Source organism: Sturnus vulgaris, chromosome 7 (assembly GCF_052056855.1).
Source record: "Sturnus vulgaris isolate bStuVul1 chromosome 7, bStuVul1.hap1, whole genome shotgun sequence".
Classification (NCBI taxonomy): Eukaryota; Metazoa; Chordata; class Aves; order Passeriformes; family Sturnidae; genus Sturnus; species Sturnus vulgaris.
Genome location: NC_142249.1, coordinates 35,078,449 through 35,096,246, shown reverse-complemented (window position 1 = coordinate 35,096,246; position 17,798 = coordinate 35,078,449). Strand labels below are relative to the sequence as shown.

At 39.6% G+C, this 17,798-nt stretch overlaps 1 protein-coding gene across 6 annotated transcripts in view; it reads left to right on the top strand.

Moving 5' to 3' along the window:
- Positions 1-17,798, top strand: part of NCKAP5 (NCK associated protein 5) — a 376,424-nt gene that overhangs the window by 45,947 nt on the left and 312,679 nt on the right. For all 6 annotated transcript variants that reach the window (XM_088168358.1, XM_088168359.1, XM_088168357.1 and 3 more), the window contains exon 2: positions 43-171. In XM_088168358.1, coding sequence (XP_088024484.1) covers positions 103-171 — 69 coding nt within the window. In that variant the 5' untranslated portion in view covers positions 43-102. The remainder of the gene's footprint in view (positions 1-42; positions 172-17,798) is intronic.

Here is a 17,798-nt window from a genome sequence, read left to right as displayed (position 1 = left end):
TTGGAATAAGCATTTAAATATCTTACTTTTCTTTTCCCCCAGTGATGCTGAAAGCAGCCTGACATTTCTAGTCAATCAAAAGGAAAACAAATAACCTCAGCTATGGAGAGAAAAAGACAGCTACAGAAAAGGGAATTTGGGAAGAGACTTTCTCTGGACAGCAGTCTTGTGGTAAGAACGAATATTTACTGCATTTACTGAATATATCTTGTCATAAATATTAAGTTTTTAAGAGGCAATACTCATAATTATGTATATTTTAAAGGTGTTTATCTCTTCTTCACAATATCACAACATTTTGTGATTATTCAGATTCTCCAGCAAAAAAGTACTGGAGGAATTTTACAACATTCTAGGTAGAAACTTGTCATCATATAGAAACACGTCCCTGAATTCATTGAATTTGCACAAGGAAGGAGTCCAGACAATTACAACAGATTTGTTGTTAAAATACTGCTCAGCTTCTGTGGGATCATCCTGCCTTGCTTCATACTTAGTATATGAGGGCTGTAAGTAGTTGAGGTCCTCTATCAGAAATGTTTATCAGAATATCAGCAAAAATGTGTTCACCATAGCAAATCTATAAACTACTCTAATATCTACTGAAAGACTAGCATAAATGCCACATGCTGTAAATCAATTGCTTTTGCTGTACCTAGGATTTAAATTCGTTGGAGATTGTATTCTAGATTTATTTTTAGTTAATATTTTCAAAGGCTGACTGAGACAAACAAGGAGTTTTTAGAGCTGTATTATAGAAACCTGACCAGAAAATGCTCATAGACGTGGAAGAGTTGTGTACGAGAATAAAAGTGCCTGTGTCAGGTATTTAGCATGACAATCTGCAAATACTGAAACAGGCAAAGCTGAGACATCAGAGGAAACCAGTGCCATCTCTTTGGCACTCATAGAGGTAGTGATTGTGGGACCCCAAAGCCCTTCTGCCTGCAATGCCAACCTGTACTAACCCCATCACCTGAATTTTACACATTATTACAACTATGTAGTTTCCTTCATCTTATGCTAAATGGTGCTTTGGGGTTTTATTTCCTCAAAATATAAAGCCCACCGACATGCTTAATAGCAGTGAACATGTTCTCAGCAGGTTTCAGTCTATCCACTGATGCTCTTCAATCACCTGCTGTGCTCTTTACTGGGGTCAGCAGAGCAGTCCTACCCTTCCAGGCTTCCACCCCGTTAAGGACTCTGCTCTCCTCCCTCAGGCATTAGCTTCAAGGCACATCTCAGGTAATGTCAGCTGGCTAGTGAAGAAATGTGCAGAGAATGTTTAAAAAGGGGTCTGTCCTTTTCTTGGCACCATTTCTTGTGCTGATAAATTACATCCCTTTGTTTTGGAAAACATAATTAATTGGAGAGAAATGAATGTAATGAAGAATAGTGAATTCTCTCCCAGACTCTGAGCTGCTCAGGACCCTAAGGAAGAGCTGTTTAAGCTGTCCCTGTTCAGGCCATGCAGCTCAGGGCTCTGATACTGAGATGTGATTGTTTTCAGGTTGTTCAGCCTGCAAGAAAACCTGCTCTCTCAGCTTGCGTGCATTCAGCAGGTCAGGTCGTGCTCCCAACACTTTAAAACTCTTTTTAGCTTGTGGGCAGAGAAGGAAGGTTTGGTATGAACTCACAACTTTATGTAATAGACTCCAAGACAGACAAAATCGGAAAGGTTTTTTAGGCTCAGAAGTATGTTTAATCCCAGGGCCTAAACCTCTGTTATTAGTTCTAGGCATACACAGCCCCAAAACAGACTCCAGCCTAAATCCTGCAGCTAAAATGTACTGCTGTGATCCAAACAATCGACCACTGACTGTCAATATTTATCTGGAGGAAAGAATATTTGTAAAAACTGGATACTGAAAGCTAAGCGAAATGCTAGCAGTTGTGAATTTTGCATAAAGACGTTACTTAATATGGCAAGTCAGTACTATTTCCCCCTAAATGTTCTCACTGATGTAATGGACTAGATTTAGCCTTTACTAAATGTATTAAGATATAAACTTTCATTTCTCTGAGGTGACTGTAATGTGCTGTGTGGATGGAAACAAGGAGCCAAATATTTCTGGCTTCCAGTCCCACCTAGTAGAAACTTGGATTTGATATATAGCCAAGGTAGGGCACTTTGTCTTATGCTTCCCCTTCTCTGTGAGTAGGGGAAGAGTAGAAAGAGACATTTGCCAATGACACAGGAAATACTGTGTGTGTGACACTATCCAAAGTGCTTTGTGCTGTAATCAGTGCTATGTGCATACTGAAGCACCTATGAGGACTTAATTGGAGGAGAAACAGAAACCATGCCTGTATGGCAAGGGCTAAGTATGGTGGGAGATTGCACACAGCTGAAGTCAGTCTTCAAGCACTGGCTTGAGATCAGTGAATTAGTGCCAACATGCGGCAGCTGAAGTTCAGTGGCTGATCAACCCATATTGGTGTGAAAGTGTTGCAGGAAATGTGTTGAGGGAAAGGAATATTGCAATACTTCAAAACTTTTACCTATAAACCCATCATGCTGTCATCACCCAGGTGTAAAGCAGTATCTGTTGCTACAGGTGGCATTTACAGGTTGTGTCACCTGTTGAGTTTCAGTGCACACATCCATTTCCTGTACTGGGTGCTACAGGTCTGTATCTGTGAAGCTTTTCATTGAGTCAAATATGTGTAACTAGATCTGACAGTGCCATCCATACATTTAATTAGAAACTTCTGAGTACTTTGTTGTCTACTCACAGCTATTATTTAATAACAAATTGGAATAGACATTCTGACATTCTGCCTTCAGCAGCCTGGTAGTAAATCACATGAGTGCCTTGTGACTCTGTGAAATTGAACCTGGAAAAGCAAAGCCCTTTGTATTTTCCTTGTCTCCAAATTCCTATTCTAGCACACCTCCTCTTAATTGTTGCCTTCATATACGTCTATCTTTACTCTTGTATCATCAAATTCTGTTTCAGCATCGTGCTTTAGTCCAGTCCCCTACTTGTCCAAATTCTCGGGTCTCTCTTGTCCTCTCTCTTCCCAAAGGTTTTGTGTTTAACTTCTCAGGCATTCAGGATTAGACACTCTGCTTGGGAAATCTGGCTTTGATTTTTTTCAAATCCAGCTTCTCCTTGTTTGATGGAGAGTTTAAGCATTATCATGCCTCAGAAAGAATTCGAATTTCTGGGTGTTTAAAGAAAATATATTTGTACTTTTGCACTCTGGGCCATGAGACACAAATAGGCGTTTCTGATAACATTCCTTACCCTGCCTGGCTCTGCTGCTTTTCCCATCTGCATCACATTGTAATCTTCTGGAATGTTTTTTCCATGATTTAATCTACAAGCATTGCATAGTGATGTTAAAAAAGCCAAAAAAGTTCCTCTTCCTTCCTCGTCTCTTAGACTCTAATATAGAAGCTATGGAGGTATTTGATGGAAGATTGAGAAAAGAAGAGAGTTGTTTCTGAAGAAAAGACATGACTTCCATCTCCTTAGAACATGGATCTGGGCCTTCAAAATACGACCATAAATTTCATCAGTGTATTGTATTCAGGCCTTTATTTAAATCCTTAAATCCTTGAAGTTTGGTTAAAGAGAACAGCTTTACAAAGTGTAAGAGTGTGAATATTTCATGGGTTTGATTTTTTTCATGAATATTTTTTTTCCTGTTGAATCTTGAATTTAAGTATAACTAGTTGAAAATAATTCGTGAAAGAAACTAGATAAACAGGAAGGAAAGGGATTTTTCTGTGTACTTTATTCATTTCAGGTTGGAATATACAAAGAAAACTAATATGAAAATTCATAGTTAATTAAAAAATGTACTTGGATATAATTTAGGCACCTATTTTTTATATATTGGTAAAATGAAGACATATGAGAAGATTTCTTTGTTAATATTTGCAATTCATTATTTGGTATGTGAGGGAGGTAGCTTAGGTAGTGATGTTAAAAAGCCTCATGAAAGGATTGATTGTATTTCAGGTTTTCCCTACAAAAGTTCTTAAACAAAAAGAAAAATAGAAAAACTGCAAACCATAAATAGGACCAAAGCCAAGCTTTTAAGTAATTTGTGTGGGATGAGGGGAGTGTTAGAACATATCACTGCCACCAGGGCCACATTGGTTACTCTATTCACTGGGGTGTTCTTTGAAAATAATAAAAGCCCTATCCTTTGCCTGATCCAAACTGTCCAGTTGCCTCCCAGGCCCTTTTGATCAGGAAAAAGTCAATGTTTCAAGCTGTGCTCTTTATTTATATGGATAATTCCCAGCCTGACTACACACGTGGTTCACCCTTACAGCTGTGGTGGCATTTAGCTGGGGAGATTTGAGAACAGAATATCTTTTTGAAGGAGCCAGCATTTATCAAAGCAGAAGTTTTTGTTTTATTTAAAATGAGGCTTTTGCTTCTGAAAGCATGTTGTGGTAAAGTGCTTCACTGGTGGCTGGTGAACTGTGCCCTGCTGCTTTCATTCTGGTCACACGCTCCTGTGGGGCTCTGTAGGATGGGCTTTAATGGCACCACTTTGTTGTAATAAGGGTAGAGTGTAATGTAATGAATTGCTCTGGGGCGTGGGAGGAATACCTTCATCTGCCTGCAGCTGGATTGGTGGCATGGCAAAAACACTGAGTTCACTTGGAGACTGCTGAGAAGTGTGCATGTGTTATCTGGGGCTGGGAGCCAAGAATTCAGGGGTTAAGTCTGACATCTGTCACCTCTAATCAATTCCTAACTCGGTTTAATACATTTCTAAATCAGTTTTCTCATTAATAAAACTCTGATTCAGTTTTCTTGTCAATAAACTGGGTGTTATAGTAATTTCTTACCTCACAAGTATTCCAGGAACAGTTGTTATTAGTGTGAATCTGTGGCTTGCTTTGATATCTTCAGATGAAAGGTGTCACAGAGAACATGACGTTGGAGCAGAGCTGTGAAAAGTGCTGCAGCAGCAAGGCAGGAGGGAAACCCTTCATGTATGGGAATTAAATTCTGGGAATAGCCTTGACTATTTTTTTTGCAAGTTGACTGTGACATTCACAATGTGTCTGACATCCCTGTGCAACATAACATATTCCAGCATTTCAAAATGAAAAGCGGCATTAAAAATATTGCCTTGTCAGATGTCAGCTAATGCTCCAACTTTTGTAGCCTAAATACTTTTTTCCACCTAAAAAGCTGCTGCCAAATGCTTTGGAGTCCGCAAGTATTTTCAGTCCTCTCAAAACGTGGATTTTGATTTGTGTGCTAATTTATAATTCAGAATTTTGTTCAGCTGGGTACACCATCATGGAAAAGCCCATACTTTAATCTGGCACTGCAAAAGCACAGTTCAGCATTGGAAAATGAACACAGAATGTGAGCCTCAAAGTTTTTAGTGTTTTTTTAGACACAAGATAAAACTTCCCTAACAACCAGTGCATCCAAGGGGAGAGTAAGTCAAGGAGAACAGTTTAATAAAGGTGACAAATGTGGAATTTTGAAGTAGAAGACAGAATGCAGGGAAGAACAGCAGTGAAGCACAGGTTGTGTTGCTAAGTGTAAAGGTGAAGGTTTGCACATTCATGAGGAAAACCATAAGATATGGAACTGACATAAGGGCTCAGTAAACAGAATTCTAAGAAAAGTTTATTCATGGCATCATAGAATGGTTTGGATCAGAAGGGATCATAAAGATCATCTTGTTCTAACCCCTCTGCATCTTCCTCATGGATATATCACATGGAGCATCACACAATTCTGCCAAACTGTCATTTAGAGCATCTATTCCACAGACTGGGCAGATGAAGTGCTGTCAACTGTCTGCATAATAGACAGTCCTGAAATCTGACTGGAACTTTGTAGAAAAAGAAAATCCCAGTGGAGTTTGAATGTGTAAAAGCTATCTAAACAGAAAGACAGATTCTGTTGTGCACACCCAGGGCTTTTAACATCTGGACTTTGAGAAAAGTGAGCTGTCCATAAAAGTAATGCCAAGAGCACAGACTACTCTGCATTTGCTTTTTTATTAAAGTGAAAATTGAGACAAGAGCTGTCTGAATGTGTCAGTTTACAGCAGAAACTGCTGAGAGATGAGGAGAAAAGAGGAACCAGTGATATGGGACAGCAGTGTTTAGGCTTGATATTAGCATACCAGTAATACTAATAATGTGGGGAACGGTGGTTGGCATGGATTTAGGGACATCACTTCCCAACACAGTAGTACAGCTAAGGTACTCGGAGTAGAATCTACGTCAGCTTGGATAAAGAGCATATAGGCACTAGTTACACTAAGATAGAGATGATGGCACTTCTGTGTAGCAGTGGTGGAGGTGGCTGGCTTGGATTGCATTTGCAGGAGAGGGATTTGAAAATGAAGTGTGTAAAGTGCTGGACATCCTGACAGCAGCTGGTTACTGTAAGTCTCATTTATAAACTCTGGAGCAGGCTGGAAACCCTTACATCATAGTAAAGAAACACGGGGCTGAGTTCAAAAGAACTCGGTGAACCCAGGGAATTATGTTAGGAGTAAATACCAAATCTAACATGAAGAAATGGTTCTATTAGGTACTGGTGCCACAGAAAGAACTGGAATTTGTGCCCGTGGTGATACAGACAGTGACCTGTTGCTTTGATTAAAGCTTACACAAATAAAAACCAGTGATCCTTTTCTGGAACTGGAGATGTGGATAAACAGTGAGCAGTGGAGAGATGCTTGAAGAGAGACTAGAAATAAAAAGCTCACAGCCCTGAAAGCGAATAGTGCGTGGAGCATGTTGTTCCTGAGCAACACGTCGAATAATATTCCTACTGGAGTATACCTCAATGGTTTATTGATCAAAAGCACTGACTCCAACACAGGCAGAAGTGCTCACTGAGAGAGGAATTGTTTACCATTTGTTGCTGCACATCAAAAGTTACATCAATAGGTGTATAGGGTGACATGGTGACAGCTGAAACAGTACCCACGTCCCCAGAGATCATGCTTTGACAAACTGCTGGCTTTTGCTTTCTCATGTCTTTGGCACATAAACTTAAAGTGACAAACACAAGGCTTGAAGGTTAAAATAGAAGCTTTAAAAGAAATTTATGCAGCTGATCTACCCTTGTTCATTGCCACAGAACTGGATGCAAAAGTGAAGGAAAAGTAAGTACAGAGAGCAGAAAAGATGGTTTAACTTGGGGTTGAACATTAGCTGGCAGATGGACTGGGAAAAAACAAAAGACAATAATTTTCTGTTGCTTTCTAAAAAAGCTGGAAAATTGGCCTATGTTGCTATAGAATCTCGGTAATTTCACTGGCAGACTTTTAACATTAAAATATTAAATTCTCAACAACTCCTAATAAGCTTTTAAAGACACTGATTTAGCTGCAGAGGAGGAACTAAAAATGAAAATGAAGGAAAAAGCAAGAGATAAATGCCTGCATTTTGAGAGTTACTCAGGAATGAAAGTTCATCATGGCACAATAGAAAATTTGGGTGTTACAAAAAGAGGGTTCAAGTTGACAAACTCCTGAAACTGAACTTTGTGGATTTTGTGGTAATATATAGTTGCAGATGTCAGGGCTTGGAAGAAAAAAGTAGTAGCTTTATCTTGGTGCAGAGGAGACAACTTGGTTTTCTTTTCTGGGCCATATTAAGGAGAAATCTTTCCGTGGAACTGTTTGATAGTAGATTGTTATTTTGGATGGAAGCCCATGTCTTGATTTGGAGGAAGTGTGATGATTTTCAGTGTGCATGCCAGGCTCTGCTCCCCAGGGCTTTTGGGAGGAGCTGGCAGGTGCCTGTCCTCTGGTCCAGAGCCAGCTCGGCAGCCTCCTGCCTGCTCCTGCCCTTTTCCCTGTAGGAGCAGGCTGCAGGCAGGGGACAGGAGCTCCAGTGGTGTGCTCAGCTCCTGGCTGCTGTCTCCCTTTGCCCTGCCCCACCAATTACAGAGTGGAGCTGTGACAGATGTCAGTCCAGCCCCAGAAGAGGAGAGGTCACGCAGAGCTTTGGATTTAAGGGGAGTGTGCCACACGATTATGTGCCTTGTGTGACATGAAGGCTGGGTATCATCAGCCTAGCCAGGGATAAGCAGCTACCAAGGGAAATGGATATTCTGGGGAGCCTTATCTAGCTCTGGTAAGCTACCAAATGCAGCAGTGTAATTGGACACTTTGCCTGCCCAGATGTTAAGAGCAGAAGGCTGCCTGTAACAAGAGATCTGAGGAGATTGGGGTTAACTAAATAGGGATTTTATTGACAAACCTTTTAAAAGCTTCATGCCTTCAGCAATTAAACATAACACATATCCTGAGAAGCACAAGTCTCCTCTGTGTCTCCCAGTTGCCTGATTCAAGTGGAATACAATCCTAGGGAGACGAGAAAGGAAAAATTATGCCCTGTGTTGTTTTATGGTGTTGACATAATTCCCTAACCTGCAAGACCAAGAATGAACTGTGAATCTACTTCCTGCTAGGTCTGTCATGGCAGCCACTCGAATGCCCTATTTTGAATAGTGCTGCATCCACAGAAGAATCTAAATTTCTCTTCACAGACTTGTGTGCATGCCAATATACAAAGAAATACAATAAATCTTTGCAAGAAGATATGTAGACATTTCCAGGTAGTTTTGTTTTACAAAGAGGTATGGTCAACTTTCACTCATGTTCTTGAATTTTGCTGATTTTGTCCACTTACAGTGAATATGAGAACCTCAAATCAAAATTACTGCTCTGAACTGTTTGCAAACCAGTATTTCCAGCCTGTGTTAAAAATTTTGAGGTTTTTGTATTTTAGTTCCAGCTGGAAAAATCTGCTTTGGTTCATATAGTATAGAAATAGATTTTATATACTTTTCTTTTGCTCTTGTATCTATATACATATGTATACTTGTGGTCCCCTTGCTCATTTAATTCTCTAGCTATGATGGATGGTGCACACTAAAACTGTTGGTGTACAATGTTTTGCTTCACAAGTTTACAATTTTGATCTTTAGATTAAGTGTGCCTTAGTGAAAAATTTCAGTTAAATCACTATGTGATTTGACTTTGTGGAATAAGTGTTTCCTCATTAAAAACCAAGCTGCCAAAGAACTGGCTAAATCTTCCACATGGAAAATGTTCTGCTTCATGCTGTCAAGAGAACCATACAAAACTCTTCAGTGTAAATATGTCTTTTGCTCAGGACCCCTGGAGGCAGGGATGTTTGAGGGTAGGTACCCCAATTCCAGGCATTTTTCTGTTTTAGGGAGTCTGTAGGTGCCTGTGGAGCTCTAATTGCTGGGAATGGCTCTGCTGGCAGCTCCTTCCTGCTCTGTTCCTGCACCTCTGAGCCTGCCTGTGTGCTTTGGCTTCCAGGGCCTTGTGTGACCCAGATAGGAAATGAGCTGGGATCATTGCAAGGCATTTAAAATAATTGGGTATCAACAGCTGGCTTTATGGGAAGCTAACAGTGTAAATCCGGAGAGTTTTTATGATTTCAATGGGTATTTTTCCTAGTGTATAAAGGGGATCCAAGTTATTTTGGCTGGGAAACAGTTTCCCAACTTATTTCTATAATGATACCTTAGAGTTTTTCATTATAGTGAAAATCTCTAGTAGGTCTGAAGGGAAAAATTACCTCCACTGTTTCCAGACACCCAATATGTTTTCTCTGTGCTTGAATTTATGAGTTTTGGCAAAGATAACTTGCAATATGATCAGGTTTCAGGGTAGTGGTTTCTTGTACTGAATCCCAAACAAAAGTGTAACTGTTCAGAAGGCTCCAATGTGTCTTTGATGATGTAAAAATACAGGACATTGCTCTCCAAAATCCTACCAGTCTGTTTTTGTCTTAATGTATTATTTACTACACAGTGTATTGAAAGAGTTTTTTGAAGTACAGTTTAATTCTCAACTTCTGTCAGAGGTTTTACAGATGAATTGCAGTCCTTGTCAAAAAGAACAAGATGTGACTATTGATGACAATTACTTTGTTTCTATTGCTTTGTAAGTAGATTCAAAACTTACCTGTTCATTAAAGACCTTTCCTGGCAGACAAGTGCTTGAATCAAATGACTGAGAGGTGTAATGCAGCATTCCTCTCAGACTGAGGCATTAGACTGGGTCAGAACAAGTATTTCCATCCTGGGAAATTTGTTTCAATACTTTGACATTTTGGTTTCAATTAAATTTAATTTTATTTTTTTTTAACTTTATAAATGTTAAAAATATCTCCTCTTAAACTGAGTTTACTTTCTTCCAATCTCTGTTGCATCTTTTATGGCCTTAAATGCACCACGCTTGAGCGTGCAAACAAAAAACTTCTGATTATAGGAAAAGAGGTGTGTGAGTGTGTGTGTGTGTGTGTATGCATTAGAGTCACATAAATTGTCCTCAGAAGTAAAAAAAAATTCTGTTATCCTAAAGGAAATCTGTTATTTTTTAAGAATTACATTGTCATTGCCCTTCAAAAATCATTTTTCTTGTGGGAACTGCAGTCTCCTCTGGAGTAGTCTATAGAAAATTCCTGAATAGCTTTACTAAAGCTGTAAAAGATTCTGATTTTACCTTTAGCTAGTCTATCTATTGCCTTACTCCACTAAGAAGAAATTTCTGTGGCACTGATTAGAGAGATATCTCAGACAGGAAAGTGCACACTCCACATATGTTTAGGTGATTGAATCTGATATTGCAAGTACTTGCATCTTATCTCATTCATGTCTCTGATATGCCTGGAACTCTGGAACTCAATGGATTCGTTCTGATGTACATTTATATGAGACAAAAATCAAGCTAATGTCCTCCATTTATTCTGTAGGTATTTTCATTCAAACATTTTTTTAGTTATCAACTAGCATGTCCTGCCTGTTTCTCCTGCTGTTACTGAGGGTCGGATTGGAGACTTCTCTCATGTCGTGTCTTTGTAGATTGGATCATCTTGTGATACTGAATCATGCTGGTTGTCACTGGCAAAGCAGCAGGTTCCTCCTAACCCTCTTCCCTGTGTGGTTCTGTTTGATGGGATTCTTATATACTTTCCAACCACCCTGTAATCTCAGTTTCATCTGTGACTTCAAGCTTTCCTTTGAGTACCACATCAACTGCGTTGTCAATGCTTTTTTTTTTCCTCATCTGTGGAAAAATCCAAGAAAAGCTCAGGTTTTGCTGTCTCAGCAGGACACAGAGGGTCTGATTTATGTCTGGATAACAGCACAGGTTGAATTATTGCAGTAGCTGGTTCACAGCCTCCCAGATTGGCTGCTACACAGTGTTCTTAAGTTTGTGCAAAATTCACTCTGTGCTAAAGGACATTCAGTTAAATGTGTCTGAAATTGGCACACCCCACCTGTACAAGGCAGTGAATTATGTTGGAATGTGACATTGTTTAAACCTAAAAGGTTTCAGCTATGCTTCCCTCCCCACATGCCCATGTCCTGGACTGTCCCAGTGTCTGTGTGACATGTGAGTGGATTTAATGAATGTAACACCTCACTGCAGAGGTTGTCTCACAACCCTCACTCATTGTCCTTGAGGGACTTGGACACTGCAGGTGTCATGTTGCTGCTTCCCTCTGGTGCAGAAACTCTGATTCCTTTCAGAGTCAGTCCTAAGTGACCTGGGAATTTCCTTTGACAGACATTATGAGTTTCAAAGGAATTAAGGATTGTTTATTTTATATATCTTTTTTTTGCATTAACCAGCTTTATGATAAACTACTTTGATTTATAATTGCTTGGTTCTCCTGGTTGTTAATTGACTAATGACAAATGTATTACTTTGGTCATTCCACTTTGAGTACTATGTTTACAAGAATGTTGGAAATCTTGAAACACAGGTCCCTTTAAGTTGGATACTGAAAACTTTCAAATATCTTGAGTCACCAGTTCCTTTGAAAATCTTAACCAGTGTCCTTGCACCTGTCCAGAAATCACATTTACAAAGATGTGTTTCACAAGAGGTTTCTAGCTGCAGAAATCCTGCCTTACCTATCAAACAGGAGTTAAGATTTGTAATCTTGCACAGATCAAAGTATTCTTCACCTGCCAAAACTTTTCTAATGCTGATTTGATAATTAAACCTACTTTTCTACCATTAAAGAATAGTTTATATGGCACCAAAATTACAACATTTACTCTTTAAGTATGGAATGTTCTGAAATGAGCAATTATGTTAGTTAATTAATTTATATATTAAGATTAATTAAAAACAAAATCCTTTAGCTATTTTAGAGATGTGAGATGATTAAAAAAATACTTTAATGGAGGAATAGTACCAACTCTTTAAAATGTAAAAAAGTCAGGTTTACAGTAAGTAGATTTAAATTTTTGTCACACTGTTTTTTCTAGCTACAAGTTTCTTTTTCAGCAGAGATTCTTCTTCCCCATGGTAAAGATATACTCCATGTTCTGCTGTTTGCATAATGGAGAGAGCACCAGTGCTTTCTTGAAAAATGCACTGTTCAGAATCACTGTTAAATCCATTGGGGTGGGACAAGACTGGAAAGATGCTCATTGTTTATCTGAATCTCCACTGCCTGCAGAGGCTGGACAGGGCAGAAGGTCAATTCCAGCACTCCTGGAGATCTCAGTGGTTTAAGGGCAGAAGGAGTGAGGGCATAACGTGTATCCTGTGGGCTCATCTCATATACATATACATATATATATGTATACATATATATATAGCACCAGGCCTTTCTAAGGAGAGTGCTATGGCTGGCTTCTCTGTCTGTTACTGACTAGAGGTGTTACTGATATTTGGGTCAAGGACAGTGTCACTCAGCTACTCCATCCTGCTGGTCAGGACCAATTTTAGGCCATGGAAAGGGAAGTCTAACACAGCCTGCAGCTTTCTTACCCACTGAGTCAGTGACACTCAAAGGTATGGACTTCTGCCAAAAAAGAATTTTATTCCTTTGAGCCCAAATTAAGATTACACTCTGCACTGTAATAAAGCAATGCAGCAAGGAAAAAAAATTTAAAATTAAATTTTTAATAGATCTTCAGATAATTAAAATATCTTTGCAATGTTCCTTCTGCTGATGATGTCAGCTCTAGTTTTCACTCTTTTGCACTGGCAGTATAGTTAAATAGAGCTGTGCAGATGTGCTGTCAGGTCAGCTCTCACACAGAAAGTTCAGTCCATATGGGCTCAAGAGAAGGGATGGACACGAGGGGCTCAATAAGCTGGTGCTGGGCCAAGGCACTGACTTGAACATTCTTCTTGCACTCAGTAGGGAGCATTTGAAAAGCCTCAACTTGCCTTGTAAAGATGCATGTATTATTTACAACCATAAGTGTTTCCAGCCTTTATAAAGCTAAGCTGCAATACTTATTTCTGTGACATTCTGCAGTCCTGAGGTGGTAAGTAATCAGCTGAGGTTAGAGCTGTCATCCTGTGTGCTTTTAGCCAGGTGTGCTCATCACGCTTTACAACACTCAGGTGGGTGCCTGAAAGAAGCCAATAAGACTCTCAAATATAAAAGAGTTGCTATGAATTAAAACTGTGTTGACCTAAATCCTTGGGCCCAAACATTTCTTAGCATGTTTAGCTTAGGGTCCATCTCAGATAAGAGGCAATAACTGAGCCAATATATTGTCTGCCAGTGGAATTGATGATTGTTGCAGCTGGTTGAGGTAAATACTGTGGATGACCTTTTAATAGTGTTCAATAATTTCTTGACATTGGCTAATGGTGGTAACTGCAATTGGATCTCTTGCTGCAGGGTATAACAGAGTCTCCTGTAAAGTCAGGAGAGAGTTTGTCCTTTCCTGGTACTTAACTTTCACTAAGATCCTGGTGCTGCAAGGAGCTGACTCGATATGCAGGTGTTTTGATGAGTGTCTTGTCATGTGTGTTCCTATAGGATTAACAGACAAACAGATGCTCCAGAGGTGGAATTCAGTGTTTTAAATGCATGAAATATAACTAAGCTTAATACTACAAAAAATGTTATGTTTCTTTTCTTTTCTTTACATTGATGTTAAAACTTAAAACATAGAGTTTTGGAGATAGAGGTTTCCAGTTTCAACTCAGAGATGTGTCTTATGTAAAAGTAGCAGAAAAAAAAAGCAATTTTATTAAAAATAAATAAGGGGAATCCTTGTAACTCTTGTTTGCCTTGTTTTGACTGTGTGAGTTTGGAATTTCAGGACTGGAGACTGATAGGTATTTTTATCATTGCCTGTAATGCTCATTAAAATACAAAGTACATTACTTGAGCTTTGAACTTACTCTTATTTGCATTCATGTACAAACATACAATTTTATGAAAATGTCAATCCCTGCAGGCAAGATAGGGAACATGTAAAGATGTGTTTAGGCATAAGACTGGAGGCACACACAGATGTTTGAGGGACAGTGTGCTGGAGAGTTCCTTCAGTCTGCTGGCTCTGTGGAGGTTGGGATGGAGAGGCAGCAAAGCTACAAGGGTTGGGGATGTGTTAGAAATCGTGTAAATGCCTGAGGTCGGCCAGCTAGAAAGGTGATGGGATCAATAGCCCAGCTGCAGTGCCCCTACACCAATGCCCACAGGCAACAAACAGGGGGAGATGGGAGCCACTGTTGAGCACCAGTGTGGCCAGCAGGGATTGTCCCTCTATTCTTGGCACTGGTGGAGCTGCACTTCAAATCCCGTGATCACTTTTGGGCAACTGGCTAAAAGAAAGATACTGAGGTCTTGGAGTGTGTCCAGGGAAGGGGAGTGGAGCAGGAGAAGGGTCTAAAGCCCAAGTCCCCAAAATGGAACACTGGAACAGGCTGCCCAGGGAAGTGATGGAGTCACCATTCTTCCCTGGAGGTATTTAAAGGACAAGCAGAAGTGGCATCTGGGGACATGGTGGACTTGGCTGTGCTGGGTGGACAAATGGACTTGTTGATCTTAGAAGTATTTTCCAACCTAAAGGATTCTTTGACATAATATATATGTATAAAATACATATACATACATATGTACATATAAATACAACATATATGTATAAAATCCTGTTTAGGGTGACCTAGGGGCATCTGAAGCAACTGTGAGATCACATGCAACCTGTCAAGTTGTTGTTTATTTGGAGAGTGGGTTAAGTGTTATGGTATATTGAGAATTGCAGAAGGAGGGAAGGGCCATAAAGTTTAATGTTAACCAGCACAAGCCCTCTTTTGCTAATCTACATATTACAGAAGAATTTTTCTGTCATCCTCTTTTTTTAAAATTTAGCTTTCAACTTGAAGCTTCAACATAAAGGAGAGACAAAGCCTGATTTAACCCCCATATGTTTCAGAGTAAATCAAGCATTGTTTTAAGAAAGTCAGTGAACCAAGCTCTTATGTGATATAAATTGGCACTGATGATAATCAAGTATTTCAGCTTATACTAAGTAAGAATCAGCTGCAATTAATAGCTGTAGGTGTGATTAAAATCAGGTCAACAGACAAGAAACCTGAAATATTTCCTTTTGCTAAAGCTGTTTAAGGACAACTTTGAGGCATTTCCATGAAGGGCAATGTGGTGAGATTTCTGCAGATTGATGTGGTCTGAGTGAAGGCAGGAGCCAGCGAAATTTCTCTGTTTTGTGAGTGGAAATCTCATCAGCATACTCTTTTCTCCGGTTTTCATGGATCTCCGTCAGAAGAAGAAGTGTCAATAGCTTAAGCACTTAAGCCTTTTCAGTGTTTTTGAACAGATTGCTTGGTTTGTATAGCAACTTCAGAAATCAAGTGCTAGGGATTCAGTCTGGGTTCAAATATTTCATAACCTGTAGGTATTGCATGTCCTGTCCTGTGTCAGTCAACTGAGAGCATGAATATTTTCATGCCTTGGCTACACAGTTCTTGTAAGAACTTATGGTATCTAAACATCCCTTCCTCTTATGTATGAGTCAAGAGATGAGTATCACACAAGATATAAAATGTGTTATGTTAAATTTCCTTTTCTATGAGGGAAAACTTATAAACAGTGAAAATTACTAATTACCCATTTTCAATTTTCTTAATAACCATAATCATTTAATTAAAACTCAGGCGATTCCCTATAGTTGGAGGAAAGCGTTTCTTAAATTAGTGGTGATAGGTGAAATCTGCTAAGTTGCTCCCTGATGTTTGTCTGCACTGGAGGAACATGTACTTTGTTGGATGGTGGTGTTTTTCCTGACCAAAATCTTGTCCTGACAAAGCCATGCTCACGTGCAGTTTGCCAGCAAGGCCTTCTCAGACTCCTGAAGGGGAAAAAAGGGAGATTTGTAGTGCTCTCACTTCCCTCAGATATCTACCCTGCAGCAGTTTCACTTGTCCTGAGAGTCTGAGAGTTCACAGGATGGAGCCGGGAGCTAAACAGCCATGATGATTTCATAAAACATCATCAGATGCTCTGCATTGATGGGGGAAGCCTGTTCCAAGGCTCAGAGGAATAATACTCTGCCTTTTTCCTTTCTGAAGTTCATTTCAACCAGGCTGAAAAGTAAAGGAATAATGTGACAATGCAATGGTTAACTTGGACAAGCTGTCTTGAATTGAAGAAGTCAAGACACTGGTGTTGCTAGGTTGCCCAGCTGGTGTTAAACTTTCCCAGTGTGCACACAGGATGTGTCAGAGCCATGGGGCAAGGAAGGCAGCTAGTTGTGCAGAGGAGATAAACCATGAGCTGCTGCTCATTGTGTATACTTAGGGAATAGTGAGGTAGTATAATGTGTGCTGCATTTCCACCTGCAGTGCTCCTCAGACCTGCTCATTTCTGTGTGCTTAGTCTGAAGATTTCCTTAAGAACCAGGCTGATTTACAGGCAGTCTGGATTTCACACATTGCAGTGGAGAGGGAGTTTGCACAGATTGAAAGAACAAAGCACAAGGCAATGCTGGATCCACTGAGCACAAACATGCCTCAGCAAATAGCACTCCTTAAGCTTATTTAGCACCATACACTGCAAAATGCACTAAACAAAGAACAAATTGCTGCTCTAAAGAGCTCCCAGACATAAGAACCTGAATCCATATGATACAGTGAATAATCTATGCCAGATAAGCCTTCTAGCTGAAATGTTCAGAAGAAGTTCTTAATTGGAAGGAGCAAGGGGATCTAAGTGGGAGTTTTGTGTATATCATTAGCAAGAGAACAAATGTCTCCAGCTTTAACTAATGTTGACTACAATAAATTAAAAAGGAACAAACTGACACATGATTTGAAGGCTGAGAGGAATGTTAATTTGAATTTTCTTGATGTACCTGGCTTGTTTCATAGTCTCAGGATTGCTTAATTGGACTCTTTATGCTTTTTTATTTTAAGAAATGTTAGGTTATTAAAAATTAAAGAACAAAATAATTTTTAAAAAATCCCAAACAAAAAACTCCAAATCTCTTTCAAGTCAGATACTATTAGAATTTGATATTCTGTGACTCTGAATAGAGTTTGACTCACCCTACCAAACATCCCCAGCTCAGCCTCAGCTTTTTATTTTCAAGCATCGCTTTCAGCTCTTCCTTCAAACATGTTGCTGCTGGTGGGTACCCTGTGATGCCTCTGAGGTGAAACCCTTTTTTGAGAGTGACTTGGTACCATGGAAGTTCAGCTTTTCAAAACTTCAGAGAGGATGGGGGAGAGAATTTGCTCGACCGAAACTTAAATGCCGGTGGTTGTCTAAGGAATGCATTTACTGTTCTCATTTACTGACGCTCAGCTTTGATGGGAGGGAGAGTTATGGAAGGATCCAAAGCAGGGAAAATATATTTAAATTTGAGCCCAAGGCCTTGACTCTACAGTGGTCAGTATAGCATTGTATTATTGTGCTTTCTCGAGGCATCTCAAGAGCCCATGTGGCAGTGCTGCTTAGGCACCCATTGAAATCAGTTTTAAGGAATGCCAGAGAAATGATAAGATGAATTATACTCAGT